The 23384-nt window shown below is 38.9% G+C and overlaps 2 protein-coding genes across 3 annotated transcripts in view; both read left to right on the top strand.

Moving 5' to 3' along the window:
- Positions 1 to 8044, top strand: part of LOC129862718 (calcium-dependent secretion activator 2-like) — a 252818-nt gene extending 244774 nt beyond the window's left edge. For both annotated transcript variants that reach the window (XM_055934622.1, XM_055934623.1), the window contains 2 exons: positions 4486 to 4590; positions 4800 to 8044. In XM_055934622.1, coding sequence (XP_055790597.1) covers positions 4486 to 4590; positions 4800 to 4970 — 276 coding nt within the window. In that variant the 3' untranslated portion in view covers positions 4971 to 8044. The remainder of the gene's footprint in view (positions 1 to 4485; positions 4591 to 4799) is intronic.
- A 7249-nt stretch (positions 8045 to 15293) lies between these two features.
- LOC129861794 (fez family zinc finger protein 1-like) lies at positions 15294 to 18412 on the top strand. The gene is made up of 4 exons (XM_055932944.1): positions 15294 to 16641; positions 16749 to 16883; positions 17236 to 17368; positions 17683 to 18412. Exons 1-4 carry the CDS (start codon positions 15859 to 15861, stop codon positions 17934 to 17936), a joined length of 1305 nt encoding a protein of 434 aa, XP_055788919.1. The 5' UTR covers positions 15294 to 15858; the 3' UTR covers positions 17937 to 18412.
- The last annotated feature ends 4972 nt before the right edge of the window (positions 18413 to 23384 follow it).

The raw sequence follows: 23384 nt of genomic DNA, 5'->3' as shown, positions 1-23384 counted from the left end.
ACCTGGTTGCCTCTGCCAGGAGGCTGAAACTTGGCCACAAGACAATACTGGCAAGACAATAACCCCAAGCACTCACATCAAAATCCACAAAGAAACGGTTAATTGGTCATAAAATAATTTTTTTGCAATGCCGTCTCAGTCTCCGGACTTGAACCCCATTAAAAATCTGTGGTTTTAATTGAAGAGGGCAGTTCAAAAGTGCAGAAGAAGGATATCAAGGATCTGGAAAGATTCTGTATGGAGGAATGATCTAAGATCACTCCCAATGTGTTCTCCCATCTCATAAAACATTTGAGGAAAAGGCTTAGTATTGTTATCCTCGTATTGCAAGGTATTAAAAACATGGTTGCCAATAATTTTGACCACAACCTTTTTAGTATTTGTATTATTTATTTTATACAATCTTTTTTTTCTCATCTTTATCAAGAGTGCCAATAATTTGGGACCTGACTGTATGTGTTTCTACACATGAGGAGCAGCCAAGATAGTGTTTGGCTTCCTTTGTTGATGACGAGGGTAATGCATGCCCTTGCGGGCGACCAGTCCTTCTTCTCGTCCTCCATATTAGGGGACAACTCTTCCTGATTAATCTGATAAAGCCTTCTGACAGGGGCCACACAAACTAGCCCTCCCCTCCAGCCAGCCCCCAGATGTGGCCCTGCTCTCTTCACTCTGCCCTTAACCACGTCAACCGAGGGACACTTAAGTGTGTCATTAACATCTCGCCGTCAGAAACACCACAAAGACACACTCAGCTACCAAACTACATAAATAATGTTCCAGGAGAACTAATGACAACAAACGACCTGACGTTCACTCGTCTAGTTAACGCTCTCTTGTTCCCTCCATCTGTTTTCCCCCTCTTCCACTAATCGGCTCAATTAAAGTGCATCTCCATTTTCAATTTCACGCTCACTCCATTGAGTGCCAGGGGGCGGCTAGCCTGTTACCGAGTAGGCTGGCTCTCGTTGTAGGTATTAATGTTTTTATTGGCTGTTGTGGAGCCAACGATACTCAAAGTGAAATGAGATGGATTCTTCTGGAAAGGGAGCTTTAAAATATCAGAGAGGACAGTCCGAACGATGGAGAAAGTGTCATGCTCTTTGTCAGAAGTCCTTACTTGAGAAGACATTGATAGAAACCCAGATGCTTTCAGTCACCAACATCCCACTAGTTTTTTTATTTCCCTTTCAATGAGCAAGGAGCTCAATGTAGAAGATTGCATCGTCAAATAAACTCTGTATAGAGTGAGGCACACTGGCTCCAAATAGGGTTCACCAACAGTGTACTGTGCCTTTTACTTACTTAAGTTGTTTTTTGTCCCCTAAACTCCCAAGCCTCATCATTTCAAATAGAACAGCTAACTTATATGTAAATATACTATGCTATCTATACACCTACACTACTATACTATACCAGTGACTTAATTGAAAGAACCTTGTGAGATGATTTGCATGAAGAAGAAATGTTCTGGCATACTTCTGTATGTAGCCAGGAGAGAGGTGTGAAAGGTAGCCAGCCTGGTAATAGAACTACAAAGACATTTACAAGCACATTATGCATTCTATTTTTAAAGCAAGGAGGTGAACCTCTTCAGACCCACACATTCAGGTATTCTTCAGTAATTGGCATATTTGAAAGTATAATGGTTTTAATGGAACACTGTTATCCTTTTAAACCCTCTCCTTTGACCTTGTGTGATGTGTTGTCTGGGGGTTACTGGAGAGGGTGTTGTGGAACTTGTCAATGGAAAATGTTAGTCTTCTATACAAAAAAAGGGATCGAAGGAAATATAGCAATAAACACTTTGAATGTAGTAGTAAACAAGTTGAATGAGATGTACAGTCACCTCAAATTATTGGCACCCTTGATAAAGATGACCAAAAAAGACTATAAAAGAAGTAGTACAGATAATGAGCACACAAAAAAAAGGGGAAATTATATAATTTTATACTAATACAATTGCTCAGATAAAGATACTTTGTTTAACAAGTTTTTTTTTTTAAATATGAAAAAAGATAAATGTCAAAATTATTGGCACTTTTAAAGATTCTTATAAGTAAAATCAAACAAAATTCAATCTGCATTAACATTCTACTTTTTAAAATGAATCTCATCTTAAGGAACTGTATTTGGGCCTTCCGTGGCTTCCTGTTCCACTGGGGTATAAACATTTGGTAAATCGCATGTAAAAACCTTTTGTCATCCAGCACCATTGGGAAAAGAGGCAGATGGTTGTTGACTTTCATCAAACAAGCGATGGGTACAAAAAAACTCTGAAAATAACGAATATACCACTTACCACTATCAGGGCAACAATTAACAAGTTTAAAACCAATGGAACAGTGGTAAACTTGTCTGGTAGAGGATACAAGTGTATCTTGTCCGCACGCACAGTGAGGAAGATGGTTTGGGAGGCAAAGAAGGGACAACATTTGAGAATTACAGAACTTGCTCGCATCTAGGGTCATCAAGTCTCCAAATCTACATTTAGACGCCAATAGGCTATTTGAAAGGGTTGGTAGATTATTCTTATTTTTAGGAGAGCAACCAACAAAGGTAAACACCTGGAGTTTGCTAAGCGGCATTGACACTCGGATTGGAACTGGTGCTATGTTCAGAGGAGTTGACAAAGGTCTTTGTCCATCCACACCAGTGGTGGGTTTGGCCTCAAAAGAAGGATGCATATGCCGCATATACTGTAAAATACAGTGGTGGATCTTTGATATTATGGGGCTGTTTTGGTTCCACTGGTCCTGGGGCCCTTGTTAAGGTCATCGGCACTCTGCCAAACACCAGGACATTTTAGCCCAAAAACCTGGTTGCCTCTGCCAGGAGGCTGAAACTTGGCTGCAAGTGGATCTTACAACAAGACAATGACCCCAAGGACACATCACAATCCACAAATAAATTCTTAGAGGTCAGTCCATAACCACTGACCGAAGGATATCAAGGATCTGAAAAGATTTTGTATGGAGGAAGATCCCTCCCAATGTGTTCTTCAGTCTCATAAAACATCAGATAAAAAGTCTCGGTGCCATTGTCCTCGCAAGTGAAGGGTGAACAAGCTATTGAAAACAGGGGTGCCAATAAATTGACACCTATCTTTTTGCGATTTATTTGTTACTTGTTACTTTTATTACTTAACCAAAATATTTTTCTCTGAGCAACTATATTACAATTTAAAACAATATAATTTCCCCATATAGCTTCACTATTTGTATTATTTATTTTGTAGTCTTTTTTGCTCATCTTAATCAACTGTGTGTGTGTGTGTGTGTGTGTGTGTGTGTGTGTGTGTGTGTGTGTGTGTGTGTGTGTGTGTGTGTGTGTGTGTGTGTGTGTGTGTGGTCTGATGTTTTCCAATTCACTTAAAAATGTATCTGATGATTTATGCATATCAACATCTGATGGTGCCCACATTGATCGTGTCCCCGCTTGTAAATATCTGGGCATCTGGATTGACGAAAAGTTATCATTTAAAAACCATATGGATGAGTTAATTAAGAGGTTTAGAATAAAAATAGGCTTCTTCTTCAGAAATAGACCATGACTCTTCCTGAATAGTAGAAAGCAGATCATTCAGTCAACTCTCCTGCCAGTGCTAGACTATGGTGACACCATTTATACAGCTTCCACTTCACTGAAACCACTAGATGCAATTTACCACAGCGCACTTCGCTTTATTATGGGCGACAGGTTCAGTACACATCATTGCATCCTATATCAGAATGTAGGCTAGCCCTTTGTTAAGTCTCCTAGATTCATATGCTGCTCTCTTTTTGTTCATAAAGCCCTCTTGCACAGACTTCCGCTGTACCTTACTTAATTGTTCAACAACAGACTTACGAGTCACCAGACCCGATCACAGGGATGGCTAACTCTAGAGGTTCCGTTGATATCTATGGAAATAGGTAAATCTACATTCAGTGTTTTTGCACCCCATGTATGGAATGATCTGCAGAGCTCGTTGCTCCTTGGTGCTTTGTTACCTCTAGGGCAGTTCAAGTTGTTGATGGAGGACCTCCGTGTTAAGGAATGTGATTGACTTTTTTTTGTTTGTTGTTGCTTGTAAATATTGTATGTTTTTATTGCGTTGCACATTTGTATGACTGTGTACATGCAGCGCTCCCTTGAACAATAGGCCTTGGTTTCAATGGGATTTCCCTGCTAAAATAAAGGTTCAATTAAAAATACAAATAAATACTATTTCTTAACAATTTACACAGTCCTGGCAACCACTAGCCTATGCTTAGCCATCTAGCTTAGCTAAATTACATGTGCTGTTATAGTGTAACTCAGCTATATCTTCTGTTACTTCATGCTCACAACCACGTTATATCAGCCTTATTACCTTGAGACAGATATAGTGTATAGAATCATTGTAACTTGACATGTTGCTTTATCTACAGTGTACCTCGGTTAAAAGAAATGTATAAGCTGACTTGTTTGTGTCTGTCTGTGTGTGTGTGTGCGTGTTCACAGCAATGGTACACCAGCTCCATGAAGGCTGTGTGTGTGTGGCTGACAGACAGACTGAACTTGCAGCTTCACATGTACCAGCTGAAAACACTCATCAAGATTGTCAAGGTAACGTGCATTGTTGAAGTGGTGTGAGTGTACACTGTAACCATTCAGCTGTAGGCCTCCGTTCAAACATGTACCTCAATCCAAATATTAAGTCTAGTGTTCGAATAATTTTTCTTCCAGTTGTGAATTAGCCTACAACTGTACAAAGTCTCGGTTACCCATTGCCTGCGTGTCCTCTGTGTGTTTTTGTGTTTGGTTTCATCCCACAGAAGACATACCGAGACTTCCGGCTCCAAGGAGTCCTGGATGGAACCCTGAACAACAAAAGCTATGAGACCGTCTACAACCGACTCACCGTGGAGGAGGCTACCGTGGTGGTCAAGGCTGGCGACGGTCTCCAAGGTATCACCATGAGAGACAGTGACGAGGAGGATGGATGAACTTTGGAAAGTGTGTACTTGTGTGGAAGGGATGGCGATTGTGTGTGTGAGACAGAATGATATGGAGGGGTTGGAGAACACACACTAAAGTGTGGGATGAATTCATCCATCGTTGTGTACCCCCTCTCTCTCACCCATCCCTAGTACATTAGTGGGTACCTTCCAAGCCATAATGACATGATGTTATTTGTACAGTACAGCTCAGTGGTCACCAACTGGTAACCTTCAGTACCCCTTTGTTTATTTCATTTGTTTGTTTGTTAGTTTGTTTTTACTTTATTTTAATGGTGACCAAGAAAAGATTCAAGTTGTTCTCTTAATGCAGACCTTAATGCTCAAATCAGTTTTGTTTTACAAATCCGTTTTGGATTATTGACTGTCCAAACAGCAAGTTACAAGTGACCAAATCGGATTTTGCTGACAAAGCAGTCTTTGCTGACATGGCAACGCTAGTTGTCATAGTAACGACTGTTGTGTGTGCAGTGGTGTTGGCTGATTGGTGGTGGTGCTCATGCTTCCTATCACTCAGAAGATATGTACTGTAGCAAGCTAAGGTGACGACAACAACAGTAGCTATGTCTCCATTCACTCGTCCAGGGATTTTGTGTCTACATTTAGAAAGTTTGCAAAGAAAATAGATGCAACAATTGCCTGCTAGGGTGTGTTTCCATTGAACTCCCTTGTGTCGATAAAAACAGCTGGACATAATGTCACACCCCAACAACAACAAAAACGCTAAAACCTAGTGTCAAATTAAAATGTAGTGGCGGAAGTGTTTCCATTACCCATTTAGGCAAATTGCACATCAATACATTGGTGACAACCTGTATGCCCTCCCACCTACCCGTTTCATGTCTCGGGTAGCCTTCGAAAGCCAACAAGAATTCAATAATTGAGTAGGCATTTAGAATTAAACGTTGTGGAGCTTTATAGTTATGTGATGACATCATGTGCCTCGCGTACCTTAAAAAAATATTCTGCAATCAGAATTTATTAGAAAAACCCAGTTTCCATTTTAATTTGTCACAATAAAGAAAGTTCGACCGAAAGAAAAATCCACCAGTTGAACGAATAAAAATGTTGTCCATCTTTAGAAAAGTTCTCCTATATCTGCCATGACACATGTCGCAAGGATTTTTTGTTGACATTACTTTTGTCTAATAAACCTGGGTCAATGGAAACCTGCCTAGTGCCTGTCATGAACATTTCCCAATTGCATTGAATGTTCAAAATAATAGTGTACATACACTTTTAAGCCTCAAAAGATAAGATGACCCAACTTTCAAAATTATCCCTTTTGGCTAGCCACAACATTCAACAAGCTAGCTAGTTGTTTAGCTTACTAGCATACTCACTAATTTGTTTGTACATGACTAACATGCTAGTTAGCTACCACATGTTCTTGTCAAACTGTCAACAGAGTAGCTTACAAGCAACGAGTTATGCCAAATAAAACAGTCTGAAAACCACTTGAGGGCAAATTAATCAGTCACATTGCCAGGAATCCGATTTGTATCTGATTTCAAAACACCTACAAATGTGGTTTGAACTGTGGCTTGAAATATCTGATTCAATGTTATTTTTGACTGTAGAAAAAAAATCTGATTCAAATCGGATATGCAAACATCTAGAATTTGAGTCACTTCAAACTGCCAGTGTGAACAAGGCTTTATGGTTACCTAGATATAGCCATGCCAATTCAAACAGGTTTCAGAGATCTCATCAATTGCAGGTCCATTCTGTGGTAAATTTACAAAGTGCATTATGAGGACATTGGGGTTGTTCTTACATAAGTACCCTGAAAGACAGTCGATACAGGCAATATCCATTTGTTTATGCTGTGCACTGTATGAATGGAATGTATACTGTAGGTTAAAGTGTCACATTGTCATGTATGTAGGCTATGCTTGAATGGGATTTCCTCTACAAGAGTTACTGGATGACTATGAACTCAAAGCTGTGTTAAATAGGCTATACCTGATGGATTGTGTGCATCATGTTTGGAATCTGAATTGACGTCTTAACTGTAATACTTCAATTAAATATATTTCTATTGTCTTCTGTGCACCTGGTTTTGTTAAGGTGTGTTCTAAGTGTTGGATTTAGTGTTTTTAATGCAACTATGGTGTCCTTATTGACTACATTACTCCATAAATTATATTAACAGCACAATCTGCAACTACGAACCCTTTGATTGGTAAGGTGATGGATGGAGCTGTACGTTATTACATTTTTTTAAGGAGCTATGCATATTGTTTTATAAAAATTGATATTTAAAACAAAATTACTCAAATCACAACAAAAACATAAACAATGGAGTATTTCAAAATATCAAGCTAATAGGCATTTATAAGTTATATTTTTCAAGAATCATAAATCATTACCATAACTAATATACAAATTGTGACTATCTTACAAATTGTGACAACCTATTTGCCAACCTATTCCACCAGTTTATAGTTTTGTTAGAAGCCTAGCTGAAAAGTTTCCATCATGACATCAACATTGACAGTAACATGTGTTGAAATAGACCTAGCCTAATGGCCATTTCCTTTGATTTTTATTAATCTCAAAAAGTACAGAATTTTAGAAATTGTAATTTTCTTGAGACATGACAACCTCGTTTCAACTAATCATCTTGTTCAATGTTATCACGAGCAGACTTTTTCTCCCCATTCACCCACCTGTGTAAAAGGAAAGAATCAATATTCTGAGTTGTTTTAATTTTCCTCCAAATGGGACGAATACAGTTCTGTGTTTAAATTGAAGATTTTGGTTCCAAAGCGCTATATATACCAATTTTATTCACTTGAAATGATTGCTTATGATTACCTTCACGTGTGTGTGTAAAATATTACTGTTCTCAGATTTGTAATTCATAGATTATGTTTATTATTATTTAAAGGTTTTGCTAAATGCTATGTATCCATTGTTTAGCTGGAATGGAATGTTCGTATAGTATATTGCCTGTGATATGTGGTTGTCTCACGCTATCTTAAGATGAATGCACTAACTGTAAGTCGCTCTGGATAAGAGACTGCTAAATGAATAAAATATAAAATGTAAATATTTTACATACTGTTTGGATATACATATTACTGTTTGGATTCATTTTTTGAAACTTAAAAAAAATGGTTGATGTCACAAATGTGTAATTTGTACAGTTCTTTATATAAAACCTAACAGGACTACTTATTTCTCTGAGAGTGAGGCGGATATACGCAGTGCATTTAGAAAGTATTCCCACCCTGTAACGACTTTCCTCTTCTTCTGACGAGGAGTAAGAGATATCGGACCAATGTGCAGCGTGGTAAGTGTCCATCTTAATATATAAAACTGAAAACTACAAAAATACAAAATAACAAAGTGAATGAACAAACGAAAATCGAAACAGTCCTGTATGGTACAGACACAGACACAGGAAACAATCACCCACAACACACAATGAAAAACAGGCTACCTAAATATGGCTCCCAATCAGAGACAACGACTGACACCTGCCTCTGATTGAGAACCATGCTAGGCCCAACACATAGAAATCTAACAACAGAACAAAACATAGAAAAACAACATAGAATGCCCACCCCAACTCACGCCCTGACCAAACTAAAATAAAGACATAAAAAAGGAACTAAGGTCAGAACGTGACACACCCCTTGACTTTTTCCACATTTTGTTGTGTTACAAAGTGGGATTAAAATGGATTTAGTTGTCATTTTTTGGTCAATCTACACAAAATACTCTTTAATGTGAAAGTGGAAGAAAAATTCAAATTATTTTTTTTATTAATGGAAAATAAAATGTTTAATAAAATATATATTGATTAAATAAGTATTCAACCCCCTGAGTCAATACATGTTAGAATCACTTTTCACAGTAGTTACAGCTGTGAGTCTTTCTGGGTAAATCTATAAGAGTTTTGCACACCTGGATTATCCAATATTTGCCCATTTATTCTTTAAAAAATGATTCAAGCTCTGTCAAGTTGGTTATTGATCATTACTAGACAGTCATTTTCAAGTCTTGCCATAGATTTTAAAGACAATTTAACTCATTACTGTAACTTGACCACTCAGGAAAATTCAATGTCGTCTTTCTTTCTTGATGTCTATAGCATTCTCTCTGGTATGCAATCTGGTTTTCGTTCAGGTTATAGATGTGTCCCTGCAACCTTAAAGGTCCTCAATGATGTCACCATTTCCCTTGATTCTAAGCAATGTTGTGCTGCTATCTTTATTGACTTGGCGAAAGCGTTTGATATGGTAGACCATTCCATTCTTGTGGGCCGGCTAAGGAGTATTCGTGTCTCTGAGGGTTTTTAGCCTGGTTTGCTAACTACCGCTCTCAAAGGGTGCAGTGTATGAAGTCAGAACATCTGCTATCTCAGCCACTGCCTGTCACCAAGGGTGCACCCCAAGGCTCGATCCTAGGCCCCACACTCTTCTCAATTTACATCAACAACATAGCTCAGGCAGTAGGAAGCTCTCTCATCCATTTATATGCAGATGATACAGTCTTATACTAAGCTGGCCCCTCCCGGATTTTGTGTTATACCCTCTACAACAAAGCTTTCTTTAGTGTCTAACAAGCTTTCTCTGCCCTTAACCTTGTTCTGAACACCTCCAAAACAAAGGTGATGTGGTTTGGTAAGAAAAATACCCCTCTCCCCACAGGTGTGTTTACTATTTCTGAGGGTTTAGAGCTTGAGGTAGTCACCTAATACAAGTACTTGGGAGTATGGCTAGACGGTACACTGTCATAATCGCTCCTCTTTCACCCCATCTGCCAAACTAACCCTGATTCAGATGACCATCCTACCCATGCTAGATTACAGAGATGTAATTTATAGATTGGCAGGTAAGGGTGCTCTCGAGTGGCAAGATGTTCTTTACCATTCAGCCATCAGATTTGCCAACAATGCTCCTTATAGGACACATCACTGCACTTGATATTCTTCTGTAAACTGGTCATCTCTATACCCGTCACAAGACTCACTGGTTGATGCTTATTTATAAACCTCTTAGGCTTCACTCCCCCCTATCTGAGATATCTACTGCAGCCCTCATCCTCCACATACAACACCCGTTCTGCCAGTCACATTCTGTTAAAGGTCCCCAAAGCACACACATCCCTGGGTCTCTCGTCCTTTCAGTTCGATGCTAGTGACTGAAACGAGCTGCAACAAACACTCAAACTGGACAGTTTTATCTCAATCTCTTAATTCAAAAACTTGATCATGGACACTCTTATTGACAGTTGTGGCTGCTGTGTGTGATGTATTGTTGTCTCTACATTCTAGACCTTTGTGCTGTTGTCTGTGCCCAATAATGGTTGTACCATGTTTTGTGCTGCTACCATGTTGTGCTGCTGCCATGTTGTGTTGTTGTCATGTTGTGTTGCTACCATGCTGTATTGTCATGTGTTGCTGCCATGCAATGTTGTCGTCTTAGGTCTCTCTTTATGTAGTGTTGTGTTGTCTCTTGTCATGATGTGTGTTTTGTCCTATATTTTTATTTTATTTATTTATTATTATTTATTACTTGTGCTTGTCTCCACCCCATCCGGGTGTCACCCATCTTCCCCATTATCCCCACTTCCACATTTATGCCTGTGTTTTCTGTCTGTCTGTGCCAGTTCGTCTTGTTTTGTCAGGTCTCTTGTTTTGTCCATGCTCCTGCTTTTTCCTTTTCTCTGTTTTTTGCTAGTCCTCCCGGTTTTGACCCTTGCCTGCCTTGACTCTGAACCCGCCTGCCTGACCATACTGCTTGCCCTGACCTCGAGCCTGTCTGCCTCTGTACCTCCTGGACTCTGACCTTGTTATGATCTTTTGCCTGTCCACGACCATTCTCTTGTCTGCCCCTTGGTTCGAGTCTCTGATATTTATTAGTATCCATCTGCCTCCCGTGTCTGCATCTGGGTCTTGCCCTGTGCCCTTATAGATTGCATGGCTATGTGCTCGATTTTATACACCTGTCAGCAACGGGTGTGGGTGAAATAGCCAAATCCACTCATTTGAAGGGCTGTGCCTAAAATAGTGTATAAGAGATCAACATTATTGTTGGTCTGATGTGATTAATAAGGAGCATCTAGATGCTGCACTTCCAATTATTGATAAACATGCACCTGTTAAGAAACTAACTGTTAAGGCCCCATGGTTGATGAGGAATTGAAAAACGGTATGGTTGAAAGATGAGGTAAAAGGAGTGGTTAATAAGTCTGGCTGCATATCTGACTTACTTACTGAAAATTGAGAAATGAAAAGCAGAAGAAACAGTATTATAAAGCCAAGATCAATGATATAAAGTAATTTATGTAAGTGTTGGGAAGTAACTAAAATGTTGTTGATCCATCCTTAGTTATCTCTTATCACAGCCATTAAACTCTGTAACTGTTTACAGCGGTTTCCTTCCTCTCCGGTAACTGAGTTAGGAAGGGCGCCTGTATCTTTGTAGTGACTGGGTATATTGATACACCATCCAAAGTGAAATTAATAACTGCACCATACTCAAAAGGATATTCAATGTCAGCTATTCTTTTTCTTTCTTTTTTAGCAATAGGTGCCATTCTTTACAAACTGTTGGAGATGAGCGAGATGCAAGACTTCGCTCTCACACAGTCACAGATAGTATCTGCGCAGGTGCATGGGTTCGCATCATGCTGTTCACAGCATTGTAGCCAAGACACCAGAGCACCAAAGCAGTGGACGAGTTGAGCCTTGCGTTACAATGCTCTTAGTTGTTGCGGAACTTGACCCAATATGCTGTTTACTTTCTGCATCGATGTCATATCGCCGAGTCTACCTTTAAACAATAAAAGCTAATTTACCAACATTTCTGAAAATTTATATATAGCATTTTGGAATGAAACTGCAATTGTTTTCACCAATTTCTATTGTTTTAGGCCTACATGTCTATATAACTATTAAGGTAATGTGGGGGTAACTACCCCCCCCCCCCCTAAGAACAATGTCCAATTGCTGGTAACTGCCCCCCCCCCCCAAGATTAGTGTTTTAAAATCTATTTTTGTAATTAACTCATAAAAGCTCAAGTCTAGGTATCTTATTTTAATTCAATAAATTAAAAATTGAAAAAGAAATGGCATTGCACATCTCACTTTTAATATCCTTACTGTCCTCTTCTCAATAATATCCCCACTATCCTCTTCTCAATAATATCCTCAATATCCTCATTATCCTCTTCTCATTAATATCCTCACTATCCTCTTCTCATTAATATCCTCACTATCCTCTTCTCATTAATATCCTCACTATCCTCTTCTCATTAATATCCTCACTATCCTCTTCTCATTAATATCCTCACTATCCTCTTCTCATTAATATCCTCACTATCCTCTTCTCATTAATATCCTCACTATCCTCTTCTCATTAATATCCTCACTATCCTCTTCTCATTAATATCCTCACTATCCTCTTCTCATTAATATCCTCACTATCCTCTTCTCATTAATATCCTCACTATCCTCTTCTCATTAATATCCTCACTATCCTCTTCTCATTAATATCCTCACTGTCCTCACTATCCTCTTCTCATTAATATCCTCACTGTCCTCACTATCCTCTTCTCATTTTGACGCCAAATCATTCTTAAGTAGCCTATCTAAAAAAAATACTGTGTAACTCATTTAAGTTACTTTGTTGATTATTTGGACGTGAGTTGGACATGATTTGGGAAATTATGTTAGGTACCATTCACTTGCATTGGACTGCGGGGGGCAGTTACCCCCAGCACACTCACCTTAAATTGTACTGCTTTATTAAAAACAGATTTTAAAAAATATATCTAAACAAGTGGATTATGTATCTTTAGTCTCCCCTAATGGTAGGTATATCTCTAAAAAAGTGTAGAGGTTAATTTAAGTAGATGTAATACTGTACATTACTTCTTCTAATAGACAAAATATTGGATCAACTTACCTCAGAATCGTTCTGTTAGAGTGACTTAAAAAATATCCAATTTTGATTTGTGCAAGAGTAGTGGCAACCAGGGAAAGTGTTGAAAATGGTTTGTGTGAGAATGACAGGGAGAGGTGCTAGTTACTCCACATTACCCTATCTCACATGACACAAAATAAGGTGTTGTTGAATTTGTATTTTCAAAAGAAATACAAGTGAAGAGGAGAAACAGCATCAGGAGACCTCGCCCACGGTCCAGCCAAAGATGTTTTATAACTAACTGTGGTCCAGCTGTCGGTCTGTGTCGCCACAAGCATAACGTCGTTCTGCTGTGGAGTTAACCAATCAGGATATCCCCTTATTAATTACTGACAGCATGTAATTACTAAGTAGTTAATGGTCGGTTACTTACTTGATGATTGAAGCAGTGTTATAATTTACACAGTGTGAAGGCGTAAGTCTAGCCTACGTCCAATGTTTTGTTTCGTTTTGTTCGCCAGAAAGATTAATAAAAACTATTTAGGCTACACTGTACGAATAGGCCTAATAGGCCTATAAGCAATATGTTATGGGTTAATTTTCATAATAAACCCCATAGGAGGCTACTGAAGGAGTTTAGAATATTCTTTTTTCTTTTTTTGAATTAGGCCTATTTGCCGTCCGCAGAATTTTCACAACATAAACAAGTCTTTCGCATGTTAAAGAAATGAATGCATGCAGTTAGGCCTATTTATTTTAGACTTTTAGTATATAGACCTAACCTTAAATTCAATTGGTGAAATATCAGTCTTTTTTGGGAGCATTTCTTCAATAACTTTTAGCCTAATAGGAAAGGTAAATAATACCTAATAATACTATTTATAATAATACATATGCATTGATTGAGATTAAAAATAGGCCTAACTAAATAATAATAATAAGAAATATTATAAATAGGAAGTATTATTATTATTATGCATCACTGTTTATCCCTTGAGCTGCGTCTTTTACTACAATCACTGTGTTGGTTACCTAAATGATCCTTGCAATAAAAGTGAGCTGTATCGCATTCTCTTCATGCCATAGTCTCAGAATTGAAGGAAAATAAAAAGTCCGGGGGGAAAAGAAAACACAAGGGATTAACGCCAGTTTATACCAATACTTTGTAATTATACTAGATTTTAATGTCAATCAACTGATTACAAATGATTTTAATTACGTGAAAGATGTTTAGGTCTGAATCCTTAGCACCGCATCAATGAATAGCAAGCCAAGCCATATGGGTTTCAGTCAGGTCTCCAAAATGTTCAACTGAAAGAAATTCGAGCAGCACAAGAAAGCACCCCGCTGTTTCTCTTTAAAAGGCTTTAGATTATAGGCTATTTGACACCAAACAGAAAGCATTTTGACCACCAATTTGATTTGTTTCACTCAATAAACTTAAAATATCGTCACCTATTAATTTCGACAATCCGTATCATATAATGTATTGAATAATAATTACTCCAATAGTTATGTTATAATAATAATAATAATAATGTAGTGTTGCTATTAGTGCTACTTCAATTAGAAGAAAAAAGAACGCACAACATATCTCTTTATTCTATTCCGTGACATTCCTTTATCATTCATTTCTCGGTATCCTATATTTTTAATTTCAATTGGAAGAAATCAAACAGTGTAAACAGTCTGAATAAACATTTCTGTAACGGAACGCAGACAGTTTCAATCAATGCCCATATTTACCTTGTTCATTGTCAGAATTGTCATTGAGCATTCTTCTAGATGTACCCAGATGAAACGTTCCACGGTATTACCGATATGACTTCAACCGGAACAGTGGGCAAGCTTTCATTACTGTACATTCGCTAGAGAAGTTGTTGCTCGGATACATACACCTCTCCTGACAGCGCAAACCTATAGTTCTTGAGGCACATACGGAGCTCATCATGCACACCTCCGCAGTCCCACCGGCTTTGGGTTTCCTTGAGCACCCTCGTGTATAGGCCTACTGGCAGACTGATAAAACAAAATGAATAGCTCTACTTGAATTAACTTAGTGTTTTATGAAAATACTGGAGCCTATATTCGATTTTATACAGTAGCCAAAATGTAAGGCCCACACCTTAAGACAAGCTTCAAAAGCTTTTTATCAAAATGTATCCACTATAATTCAGATTAGATTGTAATGTGTTCTGCATAGTGGGGTTTTCTTGTTGTTGGATTACTATAGAGACAATTAGAATTGTTCATTCGGTTAAAACCCAATGAGTAAAAGGTAGCTTCATGTGTCTGACCAATTTGAAAATATAGGCCTAGGACTAGGTCCTAATAGCTGAGTTATAGTATAGTAGAGAGGATTTATACATCTACTGCTTTGTACATTTTTATAAATAACAGTTCATCTTTAATATAAGCATAATACACATTCGTAAAACCAATGCTTATATTATTTTAGATTGTTGCATGCTTAAAATATCATGCACCAATTAAGATATCAAATTCGGATATGTCAAATGCTCTGACCCCACAGAGCGCCTGTCTTGTGCGATTTCAAATGATGTCACACGAAACCACAAGGGGAACTCAGATTTGCCAAACGCTTTACAGTTGTACAAGACTCCGGCCACTAAAGAACAGCTCCTTTGCGACGCGGGTAAGACAAACGTTCTGGTAGCAGTAGCCTAGTAGATGGGCCACAAGTGGAGAATTGATGGAAGAGAATTGAGCAATTATCTACTTTACTTTTTCTTCTTGGGCGGTGACTATTGGTGAGGTCTTGGCTGCGTTATTGACTCAACACGCCTTATTGAGCAGTCGTGCTAGACATAAGTGCTGATTTTCCGGAATCAACGCAAGCGAGAACAGTGAGGGGGCTCGCGTCGACTCAGAGTGTGCCCAATGATGTCCTTTCTGTCGGGGCAGTGAGAAGGAATCAAAGGTATCTACAAAAGGACCACCAACGCCTGCTTTCCAAAGGTGTTGTTTTGAAAGTTATGGACAGTGCGCTCTACCACTCAGCGGGAATTTTCGGCACCCCCTCGGCTTCTGGAAACTTGACTGCGGGCGGAAACATGATCACCTCCACCAAGCCTCTCGCTTTTTCGATCGAACGGATTATGGCCAGGACGCCCGAGCCAAAGTCGATACCCTTCCCCAACCTGTTCCATCACACTCCGGTGGGCAAAACGGACCCGAAGCAGGCGCTCAACATGACTTCATCATCACTGCATTGCATGATACCATTAGTGCCATTGGCATACGAACCGGGTCATAAACTAAATATTAATGGATTAGATACGAGTAACTTTGACGCTTCTTCGTATAATTCAAATGAGTTGGTCAGTATTGGTTTGAACTATAAGAACGAACAACCAGATCTGAGCTCGTCGGTGGGACAATACAAACTTTTTCGACCACGGGTGGTAAACCAGTCATCTTTTCATGCCATGGGGGCTGTGTGCTACCTGAACTGCGGGCAGAGTGCATGCCCACCCCCAGCCAGCATCGTAAACATCCACCCCATGGCCTCCTACTTTCTCAACACTCCACTGCAGCATGCGCGCCAGAGAGCTTTCCTCGCGGAGAAAAATAAAATGTCTCACTGCTCAGACAGATACGCATCCGGAGTTAAAGACATTTCCCAAACTCAACTCCATCACTACATGAAAGAGAGCGCACAGATTATATCGGACAAACTATTCAAGGGCTCTTCCAAATTGAACAGTGGTTGCCCAAGTGGCAAACCCAAAGTATTCACCTGCGAGGTTTGTGGAAAGGTAAGAACATCCATTTCGTACATCTGGTAGTCTCTGCCTTGAGGGCCTGCTTGATAATTTAAAATCGTTCATGTTAGAATCATAATATCTGTATTTTCTATTCACAGGTGTTCAACGCCCACTACAATTTAACGCGCCATATGCCCGTGCACACTGGAGCGAGACCATTCGTCTGCAAAGTATGCGGCAAGGGATTTCGACAAGCAAGCACCCTTTGTCGCCACAAAATTATTCATACACAGGTATTCTATTCAATCATCATAATCATACCCAAAGCCATTCCTGTGTTCTATGTTGTTTAAGCGAGGCTATATGAAAACCACAACATGGAACTAGACCTGCATTATCGGTAAATTTGATAAAACAACGCATCAATGCCATTATTGTATTTTAGGCTAAAATATTACTATTTTTGCCTGATGTTGAACATAGGATTCTCAACGTTCACTTGTTTAACAGTAGGCTATAGGCTATAGTCTAGTTTATTATAGGCCTATATATCTGCAATTGTACTGTATGCCTACAGCTTTAGTTGGAACCCAAATAATATTAGATTTCTAAAATCACATTCATTTGTTCATGTGCCCTTCACAGGAAAAACCTCATAAATGCAACCAATGTGGAAAAGCGTTCAACCGGAGTTCAACTCTTAACACTCACACACGAATCCATGCAGGTTACAAACCCTTCGTCTGTGAGTTCTGCGGCAAAGGATTTCATCAAAAAGGTTATAAAGAATGTTAATGTTAAGTGTTCTGGATTATATGATTGGAAATGTACCTTGTTATGATCATTACTCGATTTCTCCAAATAAAGTAGCTTAAATACATGGAATTATTTGCAATATCTGGATATGAGATTATTATTTATTCTGCTTTGAGAAGAAAATCTAGATTGCTTTCAGAACTGAATTTACGTTGCTCAATTCAACTCAGATTAAATGTACAATGTATGCCTCAGTTTATGATTTGGAATTGACTGACAACTGTGGCACTGACTCTTCACAATATTGTTGACATCCACTTTTTTTTTATCTTCAAGGTAATTACAAGAACCACAAATTGACGCACAGCGGGGAGAAACAGTTCAAATGCAACATCTGTAACAAGGCTTTCCACCAAGTGTACAACCTGACGTTCCACATGCACACGCACAATGACAAGAAGCCCTTCACGTGCCCGACTTGCGGCAAGGGATTCTGCCGGAACTTTGACCTGAAAAAGCACATGCGAAAACTACACGATCTCTCTGGATCCCAATCCCCTGCCACTCTCGCCACAGGCGAAACTGAATAAAAAGCGCCGAGGCTAAAATGCCAACCAGGCGCCTTTACGCACACTGATTTGCCCAAATCTGGAATTACGCATGCGAGTTTAGACCGCGCAAAGATGTTGTGGACTATTCTATTAGTACATATTTTCCTTGAATTTGACATAATAATGTCACACTACTGTTGTTTTAAATCTCAGGATTACTGTAAAATGTCGATATTTATTTGAAAATGTATAGGCTAATAATTTAAGAGAATAATTGAAGACTATGTACAAATTATGTTTTGCTGTGATAAGTGTGGTACCCTACCCCATTTTATATGATGCCCTTGATAAAGTTACATGATTTTCCAACACTTGTGTATATGCAAAGTTTTGCAGGAAACGAGTGTCTTTGACACATAGACCTATAGGCTACGTTTTTAAACAGGTGCACAAACTCAATAATTTAAGTTATGAAAATAAAAGAATGACAATAAAATGAAACTCTGTATATGTCATATTGTGTCCGATATCCTATTTGACTGACATGTTTAAGAAAAAGGAGTTCCATTATTTAGAAAGTGATAGACATAGCCTAGGCCAAAATATTCCATGATGGTGAGAGGAAGTACTCGGATAATAATAACAGTACTAGTATTAGTAGTAATAATAATAGCCTAATATAACTTTACTGTTATTATTGTCATCATCATCATCATCATAGGCCTTCGATTGTTGTAGTGATTATTAGGTCTATATCATCATCATCAGTTGCTGTTTTTGTTCTATAAAAAAATAAGATTTGGGTTTTCTTTTTTGCTTGTATGGAGGATAATCAGTGCCACTTTACGAATGAAATTGCAGTGTTAAAATGACAATCGAAAATTCTAAATGAAAATGCTAAATGGTGCATCGAAAATGGAAAATGGTAAACAGAAAATTATAAATGTAATGTTCAAAGTGAAATGGAAAGTGCTTGTTTTCATTTTCCAACTGCCCAACGTACAATTTTCTCTTTTCATTTTCAAAGTGTATACAAATTGCTTCCTGGAGGCTGAACCACGAGCTCAACATGACTCCACCATGCATTGCTACATCCTAGCCACGTCACACTCTTTGTGCATAGATTTTAGTGTAAACAACAGGGTTCAGACCCGATTTCCTTTACGCCAAAATAACATTTGGCATGCTAACCCAAAGTCTAGGCAATTTAGCTTGGGGAGCCAATGCAATTTTTCTTGTCTCAGGCAAAGTAACATCAGACATCGTTAGTCATCACAGGTGCTTGGTCACTGAACCACCTTTGTTACACAAGCAGCTACTTGACCACACCGCAGGCACACTTTGAAAGAGAACAATAATCACAACACCATCACAAGACAGACTCCTCAGGCTCAGATGGGTCTCTGTGAAGAGGAGGGGGTCAAAGGATGATGCTGCATTGTAATTGAGGTTGTTCAGTGACCACACATGCACGATTAGTATGTCTAACCTGAAAAATACAGTTTCAATTTCACTTTACACATTGCATATACAAGTTTCTGCCATTTCCCAATTTTGTTTAGAATACATTTTACCTACCAATTTTAAATGAGACATTTTAAATTTTCATTTTAACTTTGCAATTGATGTGGCATTAATCATGCACACTGATATGAAAATATAAATGTGTTTATCATTTAAAAATTCCTAGTAAAGCTGGAATAGTTCATTGAAACAATAATAAAGCGGTCATCCCGCCTCTGTGTGGGGAAAATGCTGAGGGAGGGGCCTGGACAAATGTAGTCTTCCGTGGCCATACCTCCAAAGTTATGTCGTTGTCACACCTCGTTTGGCGGTCTGGAGAATTTTGTATTAGCCAGAATGGCTACAATGGTCCAGCAACTACATTTTGACTGGATGTTTGAATTCAAGAACCCTACCCCCACATGCCTGTGAAAGGTGTGCTGCATGTAATGTTCATCACTGCTTTCCTGGTAGATGAAGGCATTACAACTGCGCTGCTTGAACACTACAAAAAAATAAGTTATGGCTATGGTCAGCTCTAGCTTTTTGGGGCCATAAGCGAGATTTTGGTTGGTGGCCCCCCTCTTGATGACTGAGAGAAACATGTAAGATTTAATGTTAATTTCCTGAAACACATTTTGACATGAGGCATAGAGAAAATGTTGCAGATTAAAGCACATTTTCTGCAGTTCTACACATTTTGCCACACGGAGAGAAAATGTAGCAATTTTATAACACATTTCATGCAACTACTTACTTTATTTTGCAATGGGGCAGAGATACATTTTTCAGTTTAAAGCATGTTTTCTTCAGGCGGATAGAACATTTTGACATTCATATCACATTTCATGGATTTTTACTAATTTTGCCATGCGGCAGAGAGATATTTTGCAATTTTAAAGGACATTTCCAGAAATTCGACCCATTTGGCCATGGGTTGGAGAAACATTTCACTTATGTCGCTTACACCTGGAGCCAGCCCTGGTTATGGCATTTAGTTAACATTTATTTAACGAGGCAAGTCAGTTAAAAACAAATTCTTATTTACAATGACGGCCTACACCTGCCAAACCCGGACGACGCTGGGCCAATTGTGCGCCACCCTATGGGACTCCCAATCATGGCCGGATGTGATGCTAGAGGTGTCTGTAGTGACACCTCTAGCACTGTGATGCAGTGCCTTAGACCGCTGAGCCACTCGGGAGGGCATGTCTACCTACAGGCTATAGTAAATGTTTAGTGTATCAAGTGTAGCCAACAGTCTGTGATTTATTGAAATTGAAAGTCACCACAAACACAGCATACATACACATATTTTGATGGGGTTTTAATCAAGGATATTAACCCCGGATTGCTGAAGCTATGTATTTTTTTTCTCCGTCCAAGCAAGGCATTTGATTGGTTTGACGTGCTGCAAAGCCCCTTTGTAGCTGCTTTCTGTTATGGACTTCACCAGGCTTTACCAGGCTTTACGAAAAAGGAAGACTGGTTCTCGACGAGGATAGGAGAAATGTTACCACACTCAAATTCATAGACAGAGCTATGGATGCAAGGGCTGACCATCCACAATAGCAAAATTATAGTTTTAACCATGTTTTGAGGCTATACAGGGTTTGTTTACATTTACATTGTTTACAAACATTGTTTACAAACATTGTTTACAAACACTCAATTCCAACTTGGAACGACTTTCATGGACATGGTATATTCCGAGGTTTGAGCTCATAGGCTAGCTTTTAATTATATGCAACTGATCTTATATTATCATAGGTTTTTCTTCAATCAGGATAGGCTATTCTCCAAATTGAAAATAATAATTTGGAATAAGGTGGTGAATTATTCAATGGGGACAATCAGTGAATGTGCCAATGTTTTTTTTTGGAGCCACATTTTTGGCAGAATTTGGTCGTGTTCCACTGCTTAGACGTTGCATGCATCAACCAACAGTTGCGTGCCACATCATTGACTGTGTCAAGAACTGACAGATTGCTATAACATATGATGTTGTTAGCTGAAAGGTAAAATACTTGTCCAGGCGTTGTAAGTTCTGGCAACATCTAATCAATGGAACGGTACCTAATGGGCGTGTTTTAGTGGTAAGGCTAAAGCAACTGACTGTAGACGAAAGTCGAGCAGTGAAGTCGGTGGAGGTGCATCAGCGACAGCCGAAAGGCAGACACTAATGTGGTTTTCCAACAGCAAGGTTCAGATTAACATGGCAGTGTTTATTTATTTTTTATATACAGTACCAGTCAAAAGTTTGGACATACCTACTCATTCCAAGGGTTTTCTTTATTTTTACTATTTTCTACATTGTGGAATATTAGTGTAGACATCAAAACTATGAAATAACACATATGGAATCATGTAGTAACCAAAAAAGTGTTAAATAAATGAAATATAAAATATATTTTGATTTGTTTAACACTTTTTTGGTTATTACATGATTCCATATGTGTTATTTCATAGTTTTGATGTCTACACTATTATTCTACAATGTAGAAAATAGTAAAAATAAAGAAAAACCCTTGAATGAGTAGGTGTGTCCAAAGTTTTGACTGGTACTGTGTATATATATATATATATATATATATATATATATATATATATATATATATATATATATATATATAGATAGATAAATAGATAGATAGATCGATCGATCGATAGATAGATAGATAGAGCTATTGAAATTCAAAGTAAAAAATGTAACTTAATAAATTAAGGTAAAAGAAAATGTACCAATTGTATAGAAAACTAAAGGGTGTGCAATGTAACTCTCTATGTAAATTGGAAAATCTGCCGTTTCCAACTGCAATAGTCATTTACAACATTAACAATGTCTACACTGTATTTCTGATTAATTTGATGTTATTTTATTGGACAATTATTTTTTATTTTCTTTCTAAAATAAGGACATTTCTAAGTGACCCCAAACTTTTGAACGGTAGTGTACATATGAGATGATTAATGCCAGACTAGTGTTCTATTCCTTAAAGTGGCCAGTGATTTCTAGTCTGTGCCTATAGGCAGAAGCCTCTAATGTGCTAGTGATGGCTGTTTAACAGTCTGATGGCCTTGAGATAGAAGCTGTTTTTCAGTCTCTCGGTCCCAGCTTTGATGCACCATTACTGACCTCACCTTCTGGATGATAGCAGGGTGAACAGGCAGTGGCTCGGGTGGTTAATGTCCTTGATTATCTTTTTGTCCTTCCTGTGACATCGGGTGTTGTAGGTGTCCTGGAGTGGGGGTAGTTTGCTTCCGGTAATGCGTTGGGCAGACCACAACACCCTCTGGAGAGCCTTGCATTTGCCGGTGGTGCAGTTGCCGTACCAGGCGGGAATACAGCCCGACAGGATACTTTCAATTGTGCGTCTGTAAGAGTTTTTAAAGGTTTTCGGTGACAAGCCAAATTTCTTCAGGCTCCTGAGGTTGAAAAGGCTCTGTTGCGCCTTCTTCACCACACTGTCTGTGTGGGTATTCCATTTCAGTTTGTCAGTGATGTGTATGCCAAGGAACTTGAAGCTTTACACCTTCTCCACTGCGGCCCCATCAATGTAGATAGGGGGGTGCTCCCTCTGCTGTTTCCTGAAGTCACAATTATCACCTTTGTTTTGTTGACGTTGAGTGAGAGGTTATTTTCCAGGCACCACACTCCCAGTGCCCTCAACTCCTCCCTGTAGGCCGTCTCGTCATTGTTGGTAATCAGGCCTACTTCTGTTGTGCTGTCTCCAAACTTGATGATTGAGTTGGAGGCGTGCTTGGCCATGCAGTCATGGGTGAACAGGGAGTACAGGAGCTGAGCACGCACCCTTCTGGGGCCCCAGTGTTGAGGATCAGCGGAGTGGAGGTGATGTTTCCTACCTTCACCATCCGGGGGTGGCCCGTCAGGAGGTCCAGGACCCAGTTGCACAGAGCAGGGTTCAGACCCAGGTCCTCAAGCTTAATGATGAGCTTGGTGGGTACTATGGTGGTGAATGCTGA

The sequence above is a fragment of the Salvelinus fontinalis genome, chromosome 9, assembly GCF_029448725.1.
Source record: "Salvelinus fontinalis isolate EN_2023a chromosome 9, ASM2944872v1, whole genome shotgun sequence".
Lineage (NCBI taxonomy): Eukaryota > Metazoa > Chordata > Actinopteri > Salmoniformes > Salmonidae > Salvelinus > Salvelinus fontinalis.
This window is presented reverse-complemented; position numbering and strand designations above follow the sequence as displayed.

Coding starts and splice junctions, on each gene's coding strand:
- LOC129861794 (XM_055932944.1), top strand. CDS start 15,859: ATGGACAGTGCGCTCTACCACTCAGCGGGAATTTTCGGCACCCCCTCG. Junction 16,884..17,235: donor ACAAAATTATTCATACACAG/GTATTCTATTCA, acceptor TGCCCTTCACAG/GAAAAACCTCATAAATGCAA. Junction 17,369..17,682: donor CAAAGGATTTCATCAAAAAG/GTTATAAAGAAT, acceptor TTTATCTTCAAG/GTAATTACAAGAACCACAAA.